Source organism: Erythranthe guttata, chromosome 8, assembly GCF_056151865.1.
Source record: "Erythranthe guttata isolate IM_541 chromosome 8, IM_541, whole genome shotgun sequence".
Classification (NCBI taxonomy): domain Eukaryota; kingdom Viridiplantae; phylum Streptophyta; class Magnoliopsida; order Lamiales; family Phrymaceae; genus Erythranthe; species Erythranthe guttata.
This window is the reverse complement of record NC_142540.1, coordinates 1,427,127-1,448,463: the sequence shown is the minus strand read 5'-3', so window position 1 is coordinate 1,448,463 and position 21,337 is coordinate 1,427,127. Positions and strand designations below refer to the sequence as shown.

The window sequence follows — 21,337 nt, the reverse complement described above, 5'->3', positions numbered from 1 at the left end:
AATAGTTACTCCCTCCGTTCCAAATTAACTGTCGCTTTGGGGAGTTTTTCTTGTTCATATTATCTGTCACTTTAAAATTCCAATGATGAATTAAGTGTTGTTTTCTCAATTATGCCCTTATTAGTTGTTACTCTTAATTAGTTGAGATATAATTAATTACATGAGTATTTTAGTCATATTATATTAATTTTCCTACAATCCACGCATATTTATTAATTTTCTTAATATGTGCGCAACAACGTAAAACGACACTTATTTTGGAAGGGAGTGAGTAGTTTCATAAAATATTTTATTAATCTTGGTCAACTCTTCATCAAATGTTATTTCATTGTGGCTTAAATGTCACTCAAAAAAAAAAACGTTACTGTAGCCCCACTTTAAAGTTCATACTTAATTCTGAAGTTATGGCAGCTCCATGCTTATAAATTATAATTAATACATTATACAAAGTATTAACAATATCAATCGATAATTACTTAGTTTATATTTCAATTTCTTTATGACTTGTAAGTAAACTTTCATGGGATTAGCAATAGTGTATAATATATATTTATTCATTTTTATATAAACTTATTAGTACTTCAATTTGTTGCTAATTATACAAGTAAAGTAAGTTATAACTATTGCTTGGAAATATTGCCAAGAGTAGTACAATATATTTAAAAATAAATAAATGCATCGGGTACGAAATTATTTCTGCAAAAGGAAGATATTTTTTGATATGGGTATTACAAAGGAATGTTAAAAGCATGTTTTGCTAAATTTAGATAAATTCTTATATATGATAAGTTGGTGTAGCAACTGATACGTTGTTACGTCTTATTTTTATAATTAAATTTAAATGTATTTGGATAATAAAATTGTATGTTATTTTTCGTGTTTTCAAGATCTTAATAAAAATGTGATCTTCTTGAAAAAAAAAATTCAAACAGTTTCAACAAAAAAATATTTCATAAGTAGTGCAGTTTCAACAACTTATAACCTTAGGACATATTTTTATTGTGCATATTCATGAAAAATGCAATTTAAATTTATAAAAAAAAGTTAGGTGTGTCCATTGTACGGAGCTAACACCTACCAACACGACACCTACCAATTATGATAAAATCGCCAAATTCTTATTGTTCATGTGTTTAGGAAGGTTCTATTTTAGCTACCAAAATAATAATAAAAAAATAAAAAATTGCAACCACCTACAACAAAACTAAATTCGCAATTAAAATCTATTATGTAAACAGCAAAAATTCGAGCCGAACTTCATAACTAGTCGTTTTCTTTTAAAGGTAAAACGCAAATTTCTCGTGTGTCACATTCTTAACGCTTAACGACGTGATCGAGAATTTCGGCCGGTTTAGGCAACAAAAATAATGTTACTTTTCTTGCTCAAACATTACTACTAAAAGATATTAATAATTAATAAATACAATTAAATAAGATTAAAATTGAAACACCACACCTCAACTTCCAAGCCGACACAAATGAAACGGGAGTTTGTTGGCGTACCATCATTGAAGCACAACGTACAACCGGGTCAACACTTGTGTACGTGTCTGACAGTGGAGCATGGACCGGCAGTCAGAAGTACGCGTAGAATATAATTCACCACTCCTTCTCCACTTCCCCCAAGGGCAATCTAGGTATTTCACCTTCGCTCCACCGAATTCTTTGTTTTCCCGATTTTGTCCCTCGTCGAACGTCTGGTTGGTCGAGGTATTATCGTTATTTTAGTGAATTGTCGGGGGTAGTTAGTGGAAGCCAACGACTACATAAGCAGCTGCTCCCTCTCCCTCTGATTTCGTACCGAGTTCTTTCCTAACGCATTTGTCGCTTCACAGATCGAACTCTCTCTCTCTCCTCCTCTCTCTCTGGAAGCCAAATTACTGATCCAGAGGTAATTTATTTGTTTTTTTCCCAATCAAAACCTCATTGCATTTCTTCATTTACTGGATTTTTTCTAACATTTAAAACGCTAAAATGCGAGTCGGTGGAGGTGGATTCATGTGTGTGTCAGTGTGTGTGAAGTTCTTAGATGTAATTTGCTGTATAGTGTCTGCGGATTGAATTTGTGATTGGTTCTAGGTTTAATTTTTTATTGCTTGCGTCTGATCTGAAACGGAGATTTTGGCGTTTTACGTGTGAGTTTCAGTGGTTTAACTGATCTGATCTCTCTCTCTCTCTCTCTTTTTTTTTTTTTTTTTTTTAATTTATTTATGTAATTTCATTTTTGATGGTTTAATTGCGTGAGTTTTATCAGATCTGTGTGAGTATCATGAAGTACATGTGAATTCATTTTATTATGTGATGATTTACGAGTTAGCTGAAATTTTATTTTCATGCAAGTTGGGATGTGTTATTGTGATAGATCTAATCTAAAAATTGCAGTAAAATTTTAGGTGCTGCAGAATTCTGTTTCTGCTAGCTACTCGTCAGATCTGATTGTGAAACACTTTTTAACGTTATAGTGATATGAATCTGAAATTGGGTGATGTTTAATTCTGTTTGTGGAAGCATGAATTGTGTAATTGATTCCCGGAATAGGCACCTCACTCGATTGTCTCTTTCGTTCGTCGTTCGATTGTGGAATCAAAAATTAATCTTACAAGAGACTGAGTACCACCTTTTTGCTGCAATAATATATCTAAAGATGTTTTTTGTGCTGACGAAGAATTCTAAAATGTGCAGGGCGTTCGAACTAGAAAAAAATCATGGTGAAGATTTGCTGTCTTGGAGCAGGGTATGTGGGGGGGCCCACCATGGCCGTGATAGCGCTCAAATGCCCTTCAATCGAAGTGGCTGTTGTAGATATCTCCGTTGCTCGTATCGCTGCCTGGAACAGCGACCAGCTTCCTATCTACGAGCCAGGTCTCGAAGAGGTGGTGAAGAAGTGCCGAGGCAAGAATCTCTTCTTCAGCACAGACGTGGAGAAACACGTCTTCGAGGCAGACATAGTCTTTGTCTCGGTCAACACCCCAACCAAGACCCGTGGTCTTGGAGCTGGCAAAGCTGCAGACTTGACGTACTGGGAGAGTGCAGCCCGCATGATTGCTGATGTGTCAAAGTCTGACAAAATCGTGGTCGAGAAGTCTACGGTTCCTGTCAAAACCGCCGAAGCCATCGAAAAGATTCTGACCCACAACAGTAAAGGAATAAAGTATCAGATCCTATCCAACCCAGAATTCCTTGCTGAGGGTACTGCAATTCAAGATCTTTTTAACCCCGACAGGGTTCTCATTGGTGGAAGGGAAACCCCAGAAGGGTACAAGGCAGTTCAAACACTGAAAGCTGTTTATGCCCAATGGGTACCCGAAGATCGAATCCTCACTACCAATCTGTGGTCCGCAGAGCTCTCGAAGCTAGCTGCTAACGCGTTCTTGGCTCAAAGAATCTCGTCGGTCAATGCCATGTCAGCGCTCTGTGAGGCCACAGGTGCTGATGTCACGGAAGTGGCTTACGCCGTCGGTAAAGATACAAGAATCGGGCAGAAATTCCTCAACGCAAGTGTTGGTTTCGGTGGGTCTTGCTTCCAGAAGGACATTCTGAACTTGGTCTACATTTGCGAGTGCAACGGTTTACCTGAGGTAGCCGAATACTGGAAGCAAGTCATCAAGATCAACGACTATCAAAAAAGCCGTTTCGTCAACCGACTGGTTTCCTCCATGTTCAACACCGTCGCGAACAAGAAGGTCGCGATTTTGGGTTTCGCGTTCAAGAAAGACACGGGCGATACAAGGGAGACCCCCGCCATAGATGTCTGCCAGGGATTGCTAGGCGACAAGGCGCAGCTGAGTATATACGATCCCCAGGTAACAGAGGATCAAATCCAGAGGGATCTTTCGATGAACAAATTCGATTGGGACCATCCACTTCATCTCCAGCCGATGAGCCCCACCACAGTGAAGAAAGTTTCGGTCGTTTGGGATGCGTACGATGCCACAAAGGATGCGCATGCTGTCTGCATTCTCACAGAGTGGGACGAGTTTAAGAAGCTCGATTTCCAGAGGATTTACGACAACATGCAGAAACCGGCGTTTGTTTTCGACGGGAGGAATGTCGTCGATGCCAATAAGCTGAGGGAGATCGGGTTTATCGTTTACTCGATCGGTAAGCCGCTCGATGCCTGGCTCAAGGACATGCCTGCTGTTGCATAAACGCATCGACTAATTCTATTCTTTTTTACTATATACTTTTCGTTTCATTTATTAAAAAAAAAAAATTGAAAAATTCAGATCCGTTTCATGAATTTTTCTTCATATATGCGTTTTGTAGTTGGTAAGAGAGTCATTTGAGTGTTCTTTTTTACTTTGTATTGATGACATTACTTTGTCTATTGAAACTGTCTTTTCTTGAGGGGCCTCATATTTTTTCTTCCTTAGTTTTTTTTCTTTTTTTAATTGTGTTTTCCTTATTTTCCACGTGTCAAAAGCTTGTCCTCTGAACCCAACTACCTTTGGGGAATTTGTCGGTGGAAGAAGAATCTTTCTCATCCAATCAAAGTGCAGGTTCCCTCCATATTCGGAGGTAGGTACTAGGTAGTAGGTATTTCTATTTTCCAAGAAGGAATCTGGATCTAAATAGTAATGGTTAGTTTATATTTATTTATACGGGATGCTTGTTGACCGTAGATTTACACATAGTCTCACACACTCGTGCGTATGTGCGTTTAGCGGATAATTATTTAGCCGCATTTATAATTAACAAACACTCGATGTATATAATCAGGTGTACCGTTCAACTCCCCGTATATATTGCGATCGCATTTGAATTTACTTGGTGGATGAACCGAGGAAGGCCATCCGAACCAAATTATCATACGAAAATTAGATGTCTAGATTAAAATAAATAAATAAATTATTTTACCTCATTTTCAATCATATTATGCTCCAAGTTCCATATGTTTTTTTATGCTTAATTAGGTGGTGTTTCCCACAAAATAATATCGTCGAAAACTTGCAGCTAAAAAAACCTGTGATAAAATTGGGCCTAACACATATATTTGGGCCTTCAATTTTTTTTGAGTTCGGGCTTTTAATTCATAATTCTAGGCTTGGGCCAAGGGCCCATAATTATTGGGGGTCAATTTTTTTTAAAGAAACCAACAAGGTACAACTTCAACTGCTAGATGTACCACACAAATTAACCAAATGCTCCAATTTAATTAAGTGATCGATCACCCAATAATCCCTCCTCTTATAAAACCAAACACAAAACAATTTCCCCACCCTCCTGCGAGTAGAGAAAGCCCAATCACTCGCCATCAATATCATCAATCAAATAAATTAAAGAAAAAAAAAAAAAATTGATTTCACAAATGTGCAAGCGAGTACACAGTATCAATATACTCGTGCATGTACGAGAACAGCCCTCGTGCAAATGTCTTTGCTTCCATGCAAGGCTTTCTCCCTACTCAAAAAATTAAATATAATCACTCCCTCCCCAAACAGCCCCTTATAACTAACCCCCCTCCCTTCTTCACTTTCCGATGCTCAATTTTGATTTTGGGCAAGTGTTCTTCGTTAACAATTCCCCTTTCCCGTAATCAGATCTCGTGTTTTTCTCTCTCTTCTTTTTCGCCGCACAATTCATGATGGGGGTTTCTCTTTTCTCCACTTCGAATTCTGCTTTTCGCGTGTTTAATTAGTGATTGCAGCTTCTTCAAGAAAGCCCTGAACAATCGAATCGAACTCTCCTCGATTTTCCCATCTGGGTTTTTTTTTTGTTTCTCGGATCATCGTAGAAGCTTCCATTAATGGCGGCGGAAGCAGAAGTGCAGGGCTACGTGTGCAAGATATGCAGCAAAATCTGCGTCAGCGGGAAGTCACTCGGTGGTCACATGAGGATTCATTTGGCTGTAATCGCAGCTTCTAAAAAAGCTGCGATCAAATCGGAGTTTGGAGAAGACGACGACGAGGATCATCAATCAAACAGCGACGAAAATGCCAAGATTAGCGACGAGTTTGGAGAAGCTGACCAAAACAGCACCTACGTGCTGCGTGAGAACCCGAAAAAGTCATGGAGAATTTCCGACCCCAAACACGGCCTTACGAAAACCCCGAAGAACAACAACGAACCTTCCTCTTCGTCTCCTTGTTGTCACTCGTCTTGCAAATTATGCGGCAGAGGGTTTCCGTCGCTGAGAGCTTTATCGGGCCATATGAGAAGCCACTCAATCAAGAACAACAACAGCGATTCACATCTGACCAATCAGTGCAAGACATGTGGCAAGCCGTTCGACTCGATGAGAGCCATGTTCGGACACATGAAGACCCACTCCAAGAAGACGAGGGCTTCCGATCGGTCGAACGAGAGCTTGTCCGATTTGGAGAACTTGTGCCCCGTTCGTCGCAAAAGATCGAGAATCCGGTATAAAGGCACTACCATCACCGCTACTAATAATAATACGGATAGTGCTCGAGATAATGGATATGTTTCCGAGGAAACAGAGGAGGCGGCTTTGTGCTTGATTATGCTTTCGAGGGGTGTTACGAATTGGTCGGACGTTGACTCGGTCAAAGATTGTTCGGCCTACTTTGGTGCTGAAAATGGGGGTTTTTTTGGTGGGAAGAATGTGTCTGGATTCGATAATCTTGATCGAAATGTAGTAACGGATGCTCCGTTCGAAGTTTCTGCTGATCAAACGAGAATGGCCGGTTTCGAAATTTCCGAAGATGATTCGAGGAGTTGCGATTCCACGAAATCGGACTCTTTCAAGAAAGCGAATCTTGAAATGCTTAAGGGTTTTGATAAACTGCAGGGGGGATATATTCCGTTATCCGATTCAACCGAGCTCGATCGGGTTCAAATTCAACACGAGCAAGAAAATCGCGACGTGGGAATTGTTCGTTTGGGCGGGAAAATCAAGAAGCACGAGTGTCCGACGTGCTTTAAGGTGTTTCCTTCGGGGCAAGCTCTAGGCGGGCACAAGAGGGCTCATTACACTCTGATAACCGAAAGCAAGATCAGAGTAGATGAAGAAGAAGAAGAAGAATCAACGGCTGTGATTAATCCGGATTCGTTCGATCTCAACAAAAGTTTGTGGTGGGCTGATGAGAGATTGATGCTCACTAATTGACACGCAGGCGGAACTACATAGATATCGTTCGAACGAGTACATTCAATAAACAGGGTTTTTTTTCGGTATTTTCTTCTTCTTCGTGTTGCAATGCACACATTTTTCATATTCATACACTTGAAAAGGCTGAAGCTTTACGACATATGCGAAATATTCGAATGCGAAATAGTCGTTTTTAATTCGATTTTTTTCGGTTCATGCTTGTTTTAATTGCAATGTTTGTGCTACTGATATAGTGTGATGAAAGTGGTTGTTTAATCACATACTATATAACATAAACATGAAATACTATTTCACTACCATATACACCTCTTTTTTATTTTATTTTATTTTTTGTCATTTAACTATTTAAAAGAATGTATGGTTGGCAAACTAAAAGATATGTGTTTATATACTTCCATGGTTATAGGAATCTACACTAGAATCTCGATAAATAAATAAATAGTTTTGTTTAAATCATAATTTTTTCAGTCCCAATTCGATGACATCGTACCAAATTATTGATTTTGATAATTTAGTATTTTGCTAAATTAATAGAATTTTATTAGTACCAACTGTATTAATTTCTGCCTCTCCATTTGTATCTCATCGAACATAATTTCATTGTCCCTATAAATAAAATACAAAACCACTCGAAATGTATTTGGTATCGTTACTTTATATTTTCGTTTTCGTATTTGTTCATTTGTGAATGTAATTAGTGATGTTATGAAATAGAAGGTTATTTTTGTCATTTTAGAGCGATACTTAGTCATAAAAAATGATTATTTATTTATTTATTATTATTTTTTTAATTTGGTACATAATTTGTTAAAATTAAAATAAACAAAAATAATTTTCCCCCAAATCTCTTTCGTTTCCGAAATTGCACCCTAAAAATGGCGATGTAAAAGCAATTGCCACCACCACCACCAGCAGTACCACCATGGACTACGCCAGATGGGCTGAAATGCAGCAAAACCCTAATTCAGGTGTTCCTCTCTTGCACACCGTTAATTACTCCGCCGGCTACTCTCACAACCCTAATTCCGATCCTTACCAACCACCCGCCGTTGATCCTCATAACGCATTGTATCAGCCTCAGCTTCATCTTCAGCCGCCGGGCTTGGAACCGCCGTATGTGCCGCCGGCGATGACCGTCGAATACGCGCAGCAACCAATCAGCTATCAGCCTCATCAGGTTGATGCTGCCGCTATTGCTGCTCACGCTTCTTATTATTATTATCAGGACCCAAACTTGAATTGGGCAGATGCTTTCACGCAGATTGGTGCCACTAATTATACGCCGGTAATTTTTTATTTCACTTTTTTGATTGTTTGTTTTTGCTTTTCCGGGAGAAAAAAAATCTGATTTTGCCGACTAAATTCGAAAATGCACTTGGTTTAATTGGGCTGATTTAATGTGGTTTTGTTGAGTTACATGAGAGTTGTTTGCCTACATGATTTTAAGAATATGAGAATATTGGACCTGCCATAGTTTAACTGATGCTTGGATTCTGCTTATGTACCCTGATTGTACATTGGTAAATAATCGACATCTGTGGTCTGGAATGCGGAAACTGGATTTGAGTTTTGATTTACGGTTGTTCGTTTCTTGTTTTAATGCCTTTCCACGTTGGATTTTGAGGATTCTTAGAACGGAACAGTTAAAAAAGATTTAAACATGTAGAATAAAGACATATGTCGTTAATGTAACCGCAACGCATATAATTCACAACATCTGAGTTCTGAATCCTGGACATGTTTTTAGTGCTTCTGCACTTGTCAATAAGTTAAAAAGATGGAACGAATATGTGTTACAGGAATAATATTTGGAAAAAAAATCTATTTTTTTAAAGACATGAATTTCCATGCGAAAATGTAGTATTCTTGGAAAAATTATACGCACTTAGATTTTTTAAAATGTGTACACGTGAAAGTTCTGTTGTCTGAGGGGATGGACACATATATTACGGCACGTGTATAGTGAAGGGGGATCGCATGACGACCAAGTGTCAAGATTGCGTATTAGTTTTACTGGTATTTATGGTTGACCGTGACCAGGAGTGTGTTTTTGATCTATAAAGAAATGTACGAAAGATATTGTCCTATGGTTCTATATGAACGTAAGAGTTTATGCATTGGACGATTCCCTTAGGGGTGAAGTGGCAAGATTGATAGATTCTATTGATCTACTCTTTCGTTATGTTCGTGTATTTGCAAAGCATTGCATAGTTGTTAAGTCCTTTCTTAGAGTTATTGCCAAAGTTCAAATTCGTTTTCTTTTCGGGTTTATTTATTTATTTATTTAATTATTTATTATTATTATCAAGTAATGTGTTCTCTTTTGTGGCATATAGGGTTTGACTACACCTAATACAGCAATTCAGCCTCAGAAAAGAAATATTTGGAAAAAAGGCCCCAAGAAGCCGAAGATTGTACAGTCTGCATGGTGTGAAGTTTGCGGAGTTGATTGTAACAGCAAAGATGTTCTCGATCAACATAAGTTGGGAAAGAAGCACCAAAAAAATCTCGAAAAATTGAAAGGAACAGCTGCAACTAAACCTGGCCCATCTGCTCATTCCCCTGCCGTTTTAGCTGCTCATTACCCTACCATTGGAGCTGCTCATTACCCTACCGTTGGAGCTGCTAATTACCCTACCGTTGGAACTGCTAATTACCCTACCGTTGGATCTGCTAATTACACTACCGTTGGATCTGCTAATTACACTACCGTTGGATCTGCTCAATACCCTACTGTTGTAGCTGCTCCTTCCCCTGCCGTTGTAGCTGCTCCATCTGCGATTCTTGATGTATCGACACCTTTGCCTGTATCCGCCTTAAGGCAAGCAAACAATCCAATTATTCGACCAGAAGTGAATCCAGAAAAGCCGAAATCTTCCAATGCCACCATTGTAGCTGCTCCATCTGCGATTCTTGCTCCCTCCCCTGCCTCTGTAGACGCATCTACACCGTTGCCTGTATCTGCCTTAACGCAAACAAATAATCCAATTATTGGACCGGAAGTGAATCCTGAAAGGCCAAAATCTTCCAATGCCACCATTGTAGCTGCTCCCTCTTCGATTCTTGCTCCCTCCCCTGCCTCTGTAGATGCATCTACACCTTTGGCCTTCTCTGCCTTAAAGCAGACAAACAAACCAATTATCGGACCAGAAGAGAATCCAGAAAAGCCGAAATCTGCGAATTATAAAAAGGCAAAGAAGAAGGCAGCTGCGCGGACTGAGAATTTGGAGACGAAAAGAAGAAAAGTCTTGGAAGGTGGAGCAGCAGCTGAAACGGTGCACGCGTGCACCGTATGTAACGTGGTCTGCAATAGCAACACTGTGTTCAGCCATCACCTTGCTGGTCAAAGACACGCGTCGATGGTCAAAAAGCTCGCTTCTTCTGGCGCTGCTTCTGCCATGCTGAACTGGATTCGTTAGTCGATATTCTGGGGCACTCCACTGTACATTTTTTTCTTTTCGTGTAAGTTTCGGCCTTCGTTTGCCGAATATGGGTTTGAATTAAATTTAATTGTTTCATCTGACTGACTGACTGACTACATTAATTTAATTGTTAAAATATTTTTGTAATTTTATTTTCCTTTTCATATAGGGGCAACTTAGACATATCATGATTTTCATTTGGAAGGGTTAAATATAATTTTACAAATAAAGAGATTTTTTGTAATTTAGATATACCTGGTTATTTATAATTTATTATATATGTATATATTATATTTGCTTTAATTCATGGGCAATTTAAATATTTTTAGGTTGAGAGTTTTTTAGTGACAGTTAATTTGATGAGTAAAATGAAATTTGTTAAGCATAAGGAGTTTTTGGTAATTTCAACATGCCTATTTATACCGTACTCGAATGAAAACTACAATTTCTGTTAAAAATTAAAATCTTGAAATAGTTTCGCCGCCTTGCTACCACCGTTCTCCGCCGCCTCCTCCTCCTCCTCCGTCAGATTTCTACTGAAACACAATTTCTTGTTTCATTATTTATAACTAGTTTGGCACTAAAGTCTACTTTCAAATAATTCAAACGCACTCCAAAACCAATTTTTTTTCTCTCGTCGAATTTGTTGAAGAATGCATCGCGCGATTAGCAACACGCAACAGCATCAGAGTTAAAGCTTTCTGGTTATAGTTCGCGAGTTAGTTTCACTGTTCATGAATGGCCAGTGCCCGCCTCTGTCTCGAACACTGAAAAACTTGTTTTCAACCACCGCAGAGCAATGCGAGTCACTGTTATTCCGCTTCGCCACCACCACCAAATCCGTGGCAACCACCAAGAAACTGCACGCCCACGCCATCACCTCCGGTCTAATCTCAAACCATTTTCTCTCTCTTCTGACGTCTGCGTACGGTCTTTGTGGCCACCTGCAGTATGCCTGCAGACTGTTTGATGAATTGCCTGAACGAACGCTTGTTTCGTACAAGTCCATCATAAGAATGCACACGGAGAGTGGAAACCCTCGAGGTGCGCTCAAGCTGTTTGTCGAAATGCACGAGTCGGGTTGCTACTGGGCAGACGAGTATACGTACCCGTTTGTTATTCGATCTTGTGGTGCTTTAATAATGCCTGAGTTGGGCATGGGGATTCATGGGTTGGCGGTTAAGAGTGGGTCTGTATCAGGCATTTTTGTGGGGAATTCTCTGCTTGCAATGTACATGAGTTGTGGGGATAAAGATGGGGCTAGAAGAGTGTTTGGTTCAATGAAGGAGAAAACTGCGGTTTCTTGGAATACGATGATTAGTGGGTGCTTTCGAAACGGCAGTGCCGATGAGGCTTTGATGATTTTTAGGAGAATGATGGATTGTGAAGTTGAGTTTGATTCTGCAACAGTTCTCTCAGTTTTACCTGCTTGTGGATACCTAAAGGACTTGAAAATGGGGAGGGAGGTTCATACACTGATAAAAGATAAAGATATTGGGAAAAGATTGGCTGTTCAAAATGCTTTAGTCGATATGTATGTGAAGTGTGGAAGAATCGATGAAGCACGTGGTGTTTTCGATGCGATGGTAGAGAGGGATGTCGTGACATGGACAACTGTGATCAATGGGTACATTTTGAATGGAGATGTTAAAGGTGCATTAGAACTTTGCAGATTAATGCAGTTTCAAGGTGTGAGACCTAATGAGGTGACCTTGTCTGCAATTCTTGCAATGTGCGTCAGTTTACGTGATTTGAAGCTCGGGAAATGCTTGCACGGATGGGCTATTCGTCAGTACATTGATTCTGATGTCAATGTCGAAACTGCTCTGATTGATCTCTATGCTAAATGCAGTTCTTTAAGACACAGCTATAAGGTGTTCTCTAGGACTTGTAAGAAGAGAACTGTGCCCTGGAATGCAATTCTTTCAGGGTGCGTTCATAACAAGTTGGGCAGAGAAGCCATACAACTTTTCAAGCAAATGTTGTTCGAAGCGGTGAAACTGAACGATGCAACATGGAAAAGCCTCCTGCCAGCATATGCCATTGAAGCAGACCTTCATCAATCAATGAATATACATGGTTACGTGATAAAATCAGGGTTTGTTAGAAAACCCGATATTGTCACCGGTTTGATTGATATATACTCAAAGTGTGGAAATTTACAATATGCTCATAAGCTCTTCGACGACCTTTCTATAAAAAACAGGGACATTGTTTCGTGGAGTGTGATAATAGCTGGATATGGAAAGAATGGAAACGGCAAGGTTGCTCTTTCTCTTTTCGATGAGATGGTTCGGTGTGGGGTTAAGCCTAACGAAGTCACTTTTACTTCCGTTTTGCATGCTTGTGGCCATTCGGGGTTGGTTGACGATGGATTAAACTTATTCAATTATATGATAAAGAATCACAAGGAGAGTGCAAGAATGGATCACTATACTTGCATAGTTGATCTTCTTGGGCGTGCGGATCGTCTTGAAGAAGCTTATGAGCTGATCAGAACCATGCCTTTTGAAGCGAGCTGTGCTGTTTGGGGTGCATTGCTCGGTGCATGTGCGATACATGAGAATGTCGAACTGGGAGAGATAGCTGCAAAGTGGCTGTTCGAGTTGGAACCGGAGAATACTGGGAATTATGTGTTGTTGGGAAATGTTTACTCCGCTGTAGGAAGATTTGATGATGCCGAGAGAGTAAGGGGGATGATGGATAACATTGGATTAGTGAAAGCTCCTGCGAATAGTGTGGTTGAGGTGAGGACTATTTGATGTCTGTTGTTGTTCTCGGATTTTTTTTAATGGATGAATCAATTATTGGTCCAAAAGAGAATTCAGACGAGTCGAAATCTTCCGGTGCTGAAAAAGCAAGGAAGAAGGCAGCGCGGCATGTACTGAGAATTTGGAGACACGAAGAAGAAAAGCTTTGGAAGCTGACAATGTGTGTGCGTGCGTGCGTGCACTGTACGTAACGTGGTCAAAGACATGCATCGGTGGTCGAAAAGCTCTGGAGTTTTTTTTATTAATATTATTAGCATTTTATTATTATAAATTATAATTAAAAAATTTGAAATAGAAAAAAATGTCCTGTAATTTATTTTTTAATTATTTATATGAATTTATTATCTAATTTTATAGTAATTATATTTAAAATAAAAACAAAAATAAAATAAAAAAGCTCGCGAGCTCAGGAACTACTAAGAATGAGCTCGGGCTCGACTCGTTAGAAAGTTCGAGCTCTTGTCGAGCCAACTCAGCTCACTTACACCCTAGTAACTTGTATGGTAAGATATTAGAACTCGATGAAGTTCACATTCATCATCAATACAACGGGATAGGAACAAAACAGAATTCGTCGAAGTGATTTCAGCAAATGAATTGATAGTTTATTTATTCCAAGCTCAACCAAGAGTATTCTTTCACAAATTTTACATCGATTGACGAACTAGAACAAAATTAGGATAGATAAGAAGGAAGTGAAGCGATCCAATACAATTTATTACAAATGATACATGATCATTTTCTCATCTTCAGTATTTTTTCCTGATCAAATGTTTCTCATCTTCAGTATTTTTACGGACCTCTAATTTATTTCCAACGGTTCAATGTTCCATATGTCGTTAGCGTACTCACGAATAGTTCTGTCACTGCTGAACTTGTAGGAACCTGCTGTATTCAATATCGACATCTTTGTCCATCTCTGCCATTAACAAATAAATGCCCATATAAGTCAAATTTATTTATTTAATTTTTTTTTCTTAATGCTGCAATTTCAGAAAGAAGCGAGAACATTGAATTACTCTATAGCAGTTACCTTTTGATCCCTATAAGCAATATCAACCTTGTCTTGGCATTCAATGTAGCTAGGGAAATCCTTGCCCACCAGGAAATAATCTGCACGCCCGAATCCTTCGTTTCCTTCCAACGATCCAATCATTTCATCATAGTTATAAGCCCCAAAAGCACCACTTCTCACAAACTTCTTCACTTCTTCAAAGCGTTCATCTGGTACAAACTGCAATATTTTTTTTGAAGACATTTAATTTCGAAGACACTGGTTTTGAAGGTATATTTAAAGGAAAAGATTGATAAATAGGCCATACAAAATAGACGAATGAAGTTGGACTATTATTACCTTGCCTGCAGCTCTTTCGTTTCTAAGTGGTGCTATCTCGTGAGCTTGAGCCCCGAAAAGGAAGAAATTGTCGTCTCCCACTTCCTCCCTGATTTCCACATTGGCACCATCTAAGGTCCCAATCAAGATGCAACCATTCATAGAGAACTTCATGTTGCTTGTTCCACTGGCTTCCATGCCAGCAGTGCTGAGGGGGTGGACACAAAGCACAAGCAAAGGGAATAAGTTGGTGGTTCAAATTTAAAAAGAGTTATCACCCAATCTCAGTTAGCGTGCAAAGTCGTGAAATTATGAGTAATTCTCTCATTCGCTGAAGGGGTATTATTATCTAGAAGAAAGTTATATATATATCTCCTTCACAGAAGTTACTAATAGCTGATGCAAATTTACTCATCCATACAGAACCAAGAAAATAGAAGACCTCCGATTGCATTATGGAGTACACAGAGCGGATGAATTGCAGAAAGAGGGTTCGTGAATTTGATTATAACATGTCACAATTTGAGCTTGATTACCTGATATGCTGTGAAAGTTCACTTGCAGGAATTAACAATTCAGCAACACTGACATTGTAATCTGGAACAAATATAACCTGCAGAGAGATCAAATGAATCAGACAACTAGGAAAAAACCTTGTATCGGTGCTACTTCCACACAGCAACTAGTGACAAACATAAATAAGGCAATGCCATCAAAAATTGGAAGAAAAAGAGAGTTATAACTTTGCAGGACAAGTATGATTTATACCTTCAACAAGTCACCAATATCTGGATCATGATTTATGGTAGCCCCAACATCTGTAATAAATTTTACGATTCTCTTGGCTTGTACATATGTGGAAAATGCTTTTCCTCCAAATATACAAACTCGGGGAACAAAGTTTGCTTTCCTTTCATCTGCAGTCATTTCTTTCATTTTCTTATAGCGATAAACAATCCCCAGAATGTTCAAAAGTTGCCGCTTGTATTCATGTATACGTTTTACCTGGAAAATTGGAAATTTTATTTGACGCTGAATCAAATCTTGGGATTATAAATAGTTGGAATACTGTGACAGAGAAACTAGGGAAGTTCTCTTTAAATATAACAAATAACCCAAACATAAGATCAATGCCTATTTACATCAATGACTCAAAGTTCAAATAAAGGAAATAATAGAGATTAAAGGAGAGAAATAAACCTGGATATCAAACATTGCATCAGGGTTAACAGAATACCCAGTTTTTTCTTTGAGGAATGACACAAGCTTAATCTTGTTGCTTTTTTTCGCAGCCCTCCACTCACGTTGGAGATCCTCGTTATCTGCAAACTGCCAATGATTGCACTCAAACTAGTCAGAATGCATATCGCTGCTTAAGCAACCCGAAATTAGAAGAATAAACAAAGTGCATATGGGGTTTAAAAAGCATGAATAATGAGCGAAAGATGCCGATCATCCATCAGTACGGATTTTGTACATAGAAAAAAGAGTACCTTGCGCAGTTCTGCCAATTTGTCAGTGTTTAGGACCCAGTCATTGCTGCCTATCCACTTGGTGATTACAGCACTTAGGTCAGGATTGCAATATTGGATCCATCTTCTAGGTGTTACCCCATTTGTTTTGTTCTGAAACTTCTCAGGCCACAACTGCAAAAGATTAACTCTACAACATTAAGATGTATTTGTTGCTTGAGAAAAAAACATATAACAAGTGGTGGAGACATTTTACCTGGAAAAAATCATTGAAGACTTCTTGCTTAACTATTTCACTATGGATCTCAGCTACGCCATTCACAGTATGACCCCCCACAACACAGAGGTTAGCCATCCGGACCATTTTTGGAGGTATATAAGCTGGTTCCTTATGTACAGCTTTATTCTTCTGTGTTTCCTCTCCATCAAGTTGTTCATCTTTCTCAGTAACTGTTACTTCATCTTTAGATTTAACTTCCTCACTGGTCTCATCAACAGGGCTTTCTTCTGGTTTGGCAAATAAGTCCGCAATAGAAGCTGGCAGATCAAAATTTTCCAAAATTCTCATTGTGGCCAATTTTTTCTCCAACATTTCAGGGTTCAATGTGCCATATTCGGATACTATGTCTTCAATTAGCTGATATATGTTTACAATGCAAAAAGTTGTGAGCAATATTAGGGGAAATGCAGGCTATTACTGTTTTAATATAATTTCGCATTTCTCAACCTGTTCATCAATCTTCTCTATGATCTCAACATGTCTTGGAAGTAGTCTCTGCATTAGATCATAACTCCATTTCTCCAGAGCCTCAGGTAAAACAGTGTGGTTTGTGTATGCCACAGTTCTGAAAAACATACCTCACTTTTTAGTTCCCAGAAACTCGAGAGTCGAGACTTCACAAATTTATTAATCATTGAGCTACACACACACACACACACACACACACACACACACACACACACACACACATATTCCCTTCAAGTATCCATCAAAATAGTTGGGTATCATGCAGATAGAAGAGATTTCCAATGAAACTATGACGTACCTCTTTGTAATCCTCCAAGCTTCATCCCAACTCATGCCCTTTAAGTCCATCAAAATTCTCATTAGCTCTGGGATACACAGTGTTGGGTGAGTGTCGTTCATCTGAACAGCAACTTTTTCCGGAAAATCTTCCCATCTCACATCACCACCAGATCTTCTCTCAAATCGTGCAATAATGTCTTGCAGAGATGCGGAGCATAGTGTGTATTGTTGTTTCAATCGTAGAATCTTTCCCTCCACTGATTCATCCCCGGGGTAAAGTACATAACAGATCTGATGTCAGGCAGATTCACAATATACTATTTCTTGTCAGCATTAGTATCACATAAAAAAAAAATACAAAAGAAACAGAAAATTGGACAAAAAATGTTTAGATCAAAATATCAGCTCGCTTTTTTTTTTTTTTTTTTGGTATCAGCAGTTCTATTTGTAGGCATAAATCAAGTATACTCATTATACAGTAGGAGTGTAGGATCCAAAAAGAATCCCATGACTTAATCTATAAATAATTAGTAGAAAATATAAAAAACATGAGAAAGGAAAGTATACAAACAAAATCTTACTTTTTCAGCATTAGCTTGGGCCTCACATGCCTTAGTGTGTTCTCCAGCATTGAAGGCATGTAAATCAAATTGATCAGAAGGTACTTTAGTGGACCACAACCTAAGATTAATTGTAGTTTTGGTCTTATATCCTGGTATTGGCACATCATATGCAACAGCCACTATATCTTCACCACCAATCCATCTCTTCTTCCCATCTGAACCCTCAACAACTTTTCCAGAAAATTTTACAGGATAACAGACATCATTTCTGACGATTTCCCAAGGATTGCCATTCTGAGAAAAATGAGTCAAATATGCAAAACCAACTTTTTACCATATGAAATCAAATTTTCAGAAAATTATCTGGCATGGAAGTGGAGTAAAATAATGAATTTTGAGAAATCATACTTCAAGCCAATTTTCAGCAACCTCCTCCTGACCATCCTTTGTAAGCTGCTGCTTGAATAAGCCATACTTGTACCTGAGCCCATAACCCCATGCTGGATAATTTAAGGTTGCCAAGGAATCCAGAAAACAGGATGCAAGCCGGCCCAAACCTCCATTTCCAAGAGCAGCATCTGGCTCCTGAGAGGATCAGAAAAATAAAAGTGATTTATTGAGACTAAGAAAAAGGAATTTTATTACTCACAAATCAAATTTTTTAAGACGAACTTATATTTGCAATTAAGAAAAATAATCAAAATGCAAAAAAGGCAGTCATAAGTAGTAAACTCATCTGACCTGAGAAGCTACAGTTTCAAGAGTGTGGCCAAGCTTTTCCAGAGCATCTGCATATTCACCAGAGAGCTCCAAATTACCAATCGCGTTTAACAGAGCTCTACCCTGCAAAGAAACACATATTGCCACTGTAAAGATAAATAATAGTAAGGATTTGTCGTACATTTATACTGTACTACTGCACTTGCAATCCTTGATTGCAAGAAAGAAATTGAACAAACCTGTAAAAATTCCATGGACAAATAGTAGGCCTGCTTTACGTTCATCTTTTCATAAAAATCATTTGTTGCATTCCAGTTAATAATAAGTGCATCACGGACGCTTTGTGCAGCCGCAAAAAAAGCCTTTGGGGGCTCAAAGTTCTGAGGCGAAAACATTGGAGTAAATTCTGCATGGTATTTGATGCTTGAGGCAATCGATGCAGCATGAGGAGATAAAGCACTCAAATTGCTGAGAACTCCTGAAATCATAAGAAATACTCGAATAACATATATCTCATAAGCTCGGAAACGAGGAGTGCAATTGCTTCAACTAATCATTATTTCTCTGTTATCCCATGATTCGATTTTCGACAAGTTAATCCGGTTCATCGTAAACAGGCTATTTGCACCACACCAAATCAGTAATACAACCCCAAAATCTCTCTCATCGTAGGTAAGCATGTACTAGTATATATCATATTACATTTTGGAAGTAATTATTTCGTACACTTACGATTGATACTGTTTGTTACAGTGAGTGGAACTTTCTTGAAAAAAGAAGAAGATAGTAACTAACACATCTCTTCAATACATACATATATCAATGTTATTAAATTAGATGCCACAATTCTACTTTGACATAGCAACACCAAAATTATGAGATTCAGTTTTCATGTAAAGCTACATAATTCCAATCAAGACCACCAGTCTTGTCAGCAATTAAACACCACCAATTCCCCAAATTCAACCACAAAACCACAAACAGCTCGTAATTTTTACTGCTTTTGTAATGGAACGTTTGATTTGTTCTTTTTCCATCAGATGCATTTACTTAGTAAGTTAAAATATCGACTTCACATAAGAGATCACACACACACACACACACACACACACACACCTTCTTCGGCAATCGGGTCGCGTACTCTCTGCTTCGGCTCACTGGCGACGCACCTGACGCAAAATGAGGGTTTTACCCTTGCCAACAACAACACCTTGGAGCTCCGATCTCTGGAGGCGAAATCTATCAGCCTGGCATTGGAAGAACAAAGCGAGTACGCCGTAACCGCCGCTCCTGTGGACGAAGCCGCCATTTTTTGCGCTTATCACTGCTCTCACTCACTCACTCAATTTCTCTCTCTCTCTCTAAATTGCGAGCATACTCTGTTTCTCTCTCTTCAGTAATTGCTGCGTACAGATTACTCCGCAGAAGGAGAAAATGCTTGGGGAACAGTGAGTGATGGGAGTGTGTTTGTTTTCTATCGATAAGCAGCCATTGGTATTTTTTTGATCATTTACGGTTACTTTCTCGTGCCGTGACGTAAGCATAATAATCAATGTTGAGGGTTATAGTTCTCTGCAGCCGGTTCTTTGACCGTAATTGTGCACCTGGTGCCACGTGTGCAGTTAACCAATCCCTATATCGTGGGCCTGATGAAGACTCGCTCTCTTTCTGTTTCTAACTAAATTGGGCTGGGCTGGGCTGTAGACTGTAGTAATGCTCTTAACCAAAAAGCCCGATCCGTGAAACAATAAGGGTAAATTGTAGTTTTGGTCCTCCATGTTGTCTTATTTAGGAATTTAGTCCCCTAACTTGTCATAATCCAACTTTATATGCTATAACTTTGCAAATATAGTATTTTTAGCCCTATTTCGCATGATTTTTAATTTTATGACGCGACAAATAAACTTGACCCATTTTACTTATATGGACACTTAAAAATTATAAATTCAACATCTAATTTACCATTGATAGAACTTTAATTGTGTGAGACGACATATCTATAAATCAGATTAGAGGAGGATTTATAATTTTTAAGTGTTCATTTAAATAAATTTCGATGAGTTTGTTAGCTACATTATTAAACAATGGCTAAAATTCAAAGTTCGAGTGAAATAGGACAAAAAATACTAATTTTGCATAATTATTGCATGTAAAATTGAAATATGACAACTTGTAGGACTAAATCTCTAAACAGACCAACATATATGACCAAAATTAAAATTTCTCAAACAATAACAATATAGGGAAAGTTAAAGTTTTCATCCTTTAAGTTTGCACTTATTCCACATTTGGTTCATCCATGTTCACACAAAACACATTTGGTCCTTCATATTTCAAAAATTCAACACCAAATGGAATCAAACATGTGCCCATTAGAGCAACTCCAATGCTAAACATCAAAATTGGATTATCAAATACTCATTTGATAATTAAGATAATATTTTAATATTCATTTATAGTTTATCTACTCCAAGCATGGATATCAAAATTAATAATCAATTGGAAGTTTTTTAGCAGTTTTATTTGTAATTGCCACGTGTCATTTTGTGATTGGATGTCCAGGTGGTTATTTTTTTGATAACTCAATTTCCAGGATGTATTTTTACATACAAAGAGGATGAATATCAAAATACTTACCCATTTTGATACTCCCATTGGAGTAGAAATTTTTAATTTTGGGTTGTCAAAAAGTTGATTTAAGGATTTGATAATCCATTTGATACTCCCATTAGAGTTGCTCTTATTGTCTTAACTAACAGACTAACGGTAAATTGATGAAAATGACCAAAGTGTTAAACTATTGAAATATGAGGGACCAAATGTGTTTTTTGGAAACACGAGGAACCAAATGTGGAATATATGCAAACTTGAAGGGTGAGAAATGTAATACAATGAAATTAATATTTATTTAACTAACGAAATAGATAAATTAGTTATAAATTAATTTTTTTTTTATG

At 38.3% G+C, this 21,337-nt stretch overlaps 5 protein-coding genes across 5 annotated transcripts; 4 read left to right on the top strand and 1 right to left on the bottom strand.

The window, feature by feature from the left end:
• Positions 1–1,799: 1,799 nt before the first annotated feature.
• LOC105971166 (UDP-glucose 6-dehydrogenase 1) lies at positions 1,800–4,356 on the top strand. The gene is made up of 2 exons (XM_012996018.2): positions 1,800–1,891; positions 2,683–4,356. Exon 2 carries the CDS (start codon positions 2,706–2,708, stop codon positions 4,146–4,148), a length of 1,443 nt encoding a protein of 480 aa, XP_012851472.2. The 5' UTR covers positions 1,800–1,891; positions 2,683–2,705; the 3' UTR covers positions 4,149–4,356.
• Positions 4,357–5,365: 1,009 nt separating this feature from the next.
• LOC105975379 (zinc finger protein ZAT9) lies at positions 5,366–7,371 on the top strand. Its single transcript, XM_013000578.2, has one exon. The coding sequence runs from the start codon at positions 5,747–5,749 to the stop codon at positions 7,067–7,069; it is 1,323 nt and encodes a 440-aa protein (XP_012856032.2). The 5' UTR covers positions 5,366–5,746; the 3' UTR covers positions 7,070–7,371.
• A 490-nt stretch (positions 7,372–7,861) lies between these two features.
• Positions 7,862–10,724, top strand: LOC105971157 (zinc finger RNA-binding-like protein). The gene is made up of 2 exons (XM_012996008.2): positions 7,862–8,357; positions 9,409–10,724. The coding sequence occupies exons 1-2, from the start codon at positions 7,995–7,997 to the stop codon at positions 10,489–10,491; spliced, it is 1,446 nt and encodes a 481-aa protein (XP_012851462.2). The 5' UTR covers positions 7,862–7,994; the 3' UTR covers positions 10,492–10,724.
• Positions 10,725–10,946: 222 nt separating this feature from the next.
• LOC105971148 (Tetratricopeptide repeat (TPR)-like superfamily protein) lies at positions 10,947–13,614 on the top strand. The gene has a single exon (XM_012995997.2). The coding sequence runs from the start codon at positions 11,229–11,231 to the stop codon at positions 13,254–13,256; it is 2,028 nt and encodes a 675-aa protein (XP_012851451.2). The 5' UTR covers positions 10,947–11,228; the 3' UTR covers positions 13,257–13,614.
• Positions 13,615–13,848: 234 nt separating this feature from the next.
• On the bottom strand, positions 13,849–19,918 carry LOC105971049 (Glycosyl transferase, family 35). The gene is made up of 15 exons (XM_012995897.2): positions 19,497–19,918; positions 18,620–18,858; positions 18,402–18,503; positions 18,069–18,245; positions 17,679–17,954; positions 17,117–17,388; positions 16,798–16,915; positions 16,327–16,707; positions 16,092–16,244; positions 15,799–15,927; positions 15,367–15,603; positions 15,135–15,211; positions 14,620–14,806; positions 14,299–14,499; positions 13,849–14,184 (listed from the first exon to the last, which is right to left on the bottom strand). Exons 1-15 carry the CDS (start codon positions 19,687–19,689, stop codon positions 14,068–14,070), a joined length of 2,859 nt encoding a protein of 952 aa, XP_012851351.2. The 5' UTR covers positions 19,690–19,918; the 3' UTR covers positions 13,849–14,067.
• Between the last annotated feature and the right edge of the window lie 1,419 nt (positions 19,919–21,337).

Excerpts from the sequence above, each read along its gene's own strand:
- LOC105971166 (XM_012996018.2), top strand. The coding sequence starts at position 2,706 with ATGGTGAAGATTTGCTGTCTTGGAGCAGGGTATGTGGGGGGGCCCACC.
- LOC105975379 (XM_013000578.2), top strand. The coding sequence starts at position 5,747 with ATGGCGGCGGAAGCAGAAGTGCAGGGCTACGTGTGCAAGATATGCAGC.
- LOC105971157 (XM_012996008.2), top strand. The coding sequence starts at position 7,995 with ATGGACTACGCCAGATGGGCTGAAATGCAGCAAAACCCTAATTCAGGT. Across the intron at positions 8,358-9,408 it reads GTGCCACTAATTATACGCCG|GGTTTGACTACACCTAATAC; the intron begins GTAATTTTTTAT and ends TGTGGCATATAG.
- LOC105971148 (XM_012995997.2), top strand. The coding sequence starts at position 11,229 with ATGAATGGCCAGTGCCCGCCTCTGTCTCGAACACTGAAAAACTTGTTT.
- LOC105971049 (XM_012995897.2), bottom strand. The coding sequence starts at position 19,689 with ATGGCGGCTTCGTCCACAGGAGCGGCGGTTACGGCGTACTCGCTTTGT. Across the intron at positions 17,955-18,068 it reads TTGCTGAAAATTGGCTTGAA|AATGGCAATCCTTGGGAAAT; the intron begins GTATGATTTCTC and ends CATTTTTCTCAG. Across the intron at positions 16,916-17,116 it reads GCTTGGAGGATTACAAAGAG|AACTGTGGCATACACAAACC; the intron begins GTACGTCATAGT and ends TATGTTTTTCAG.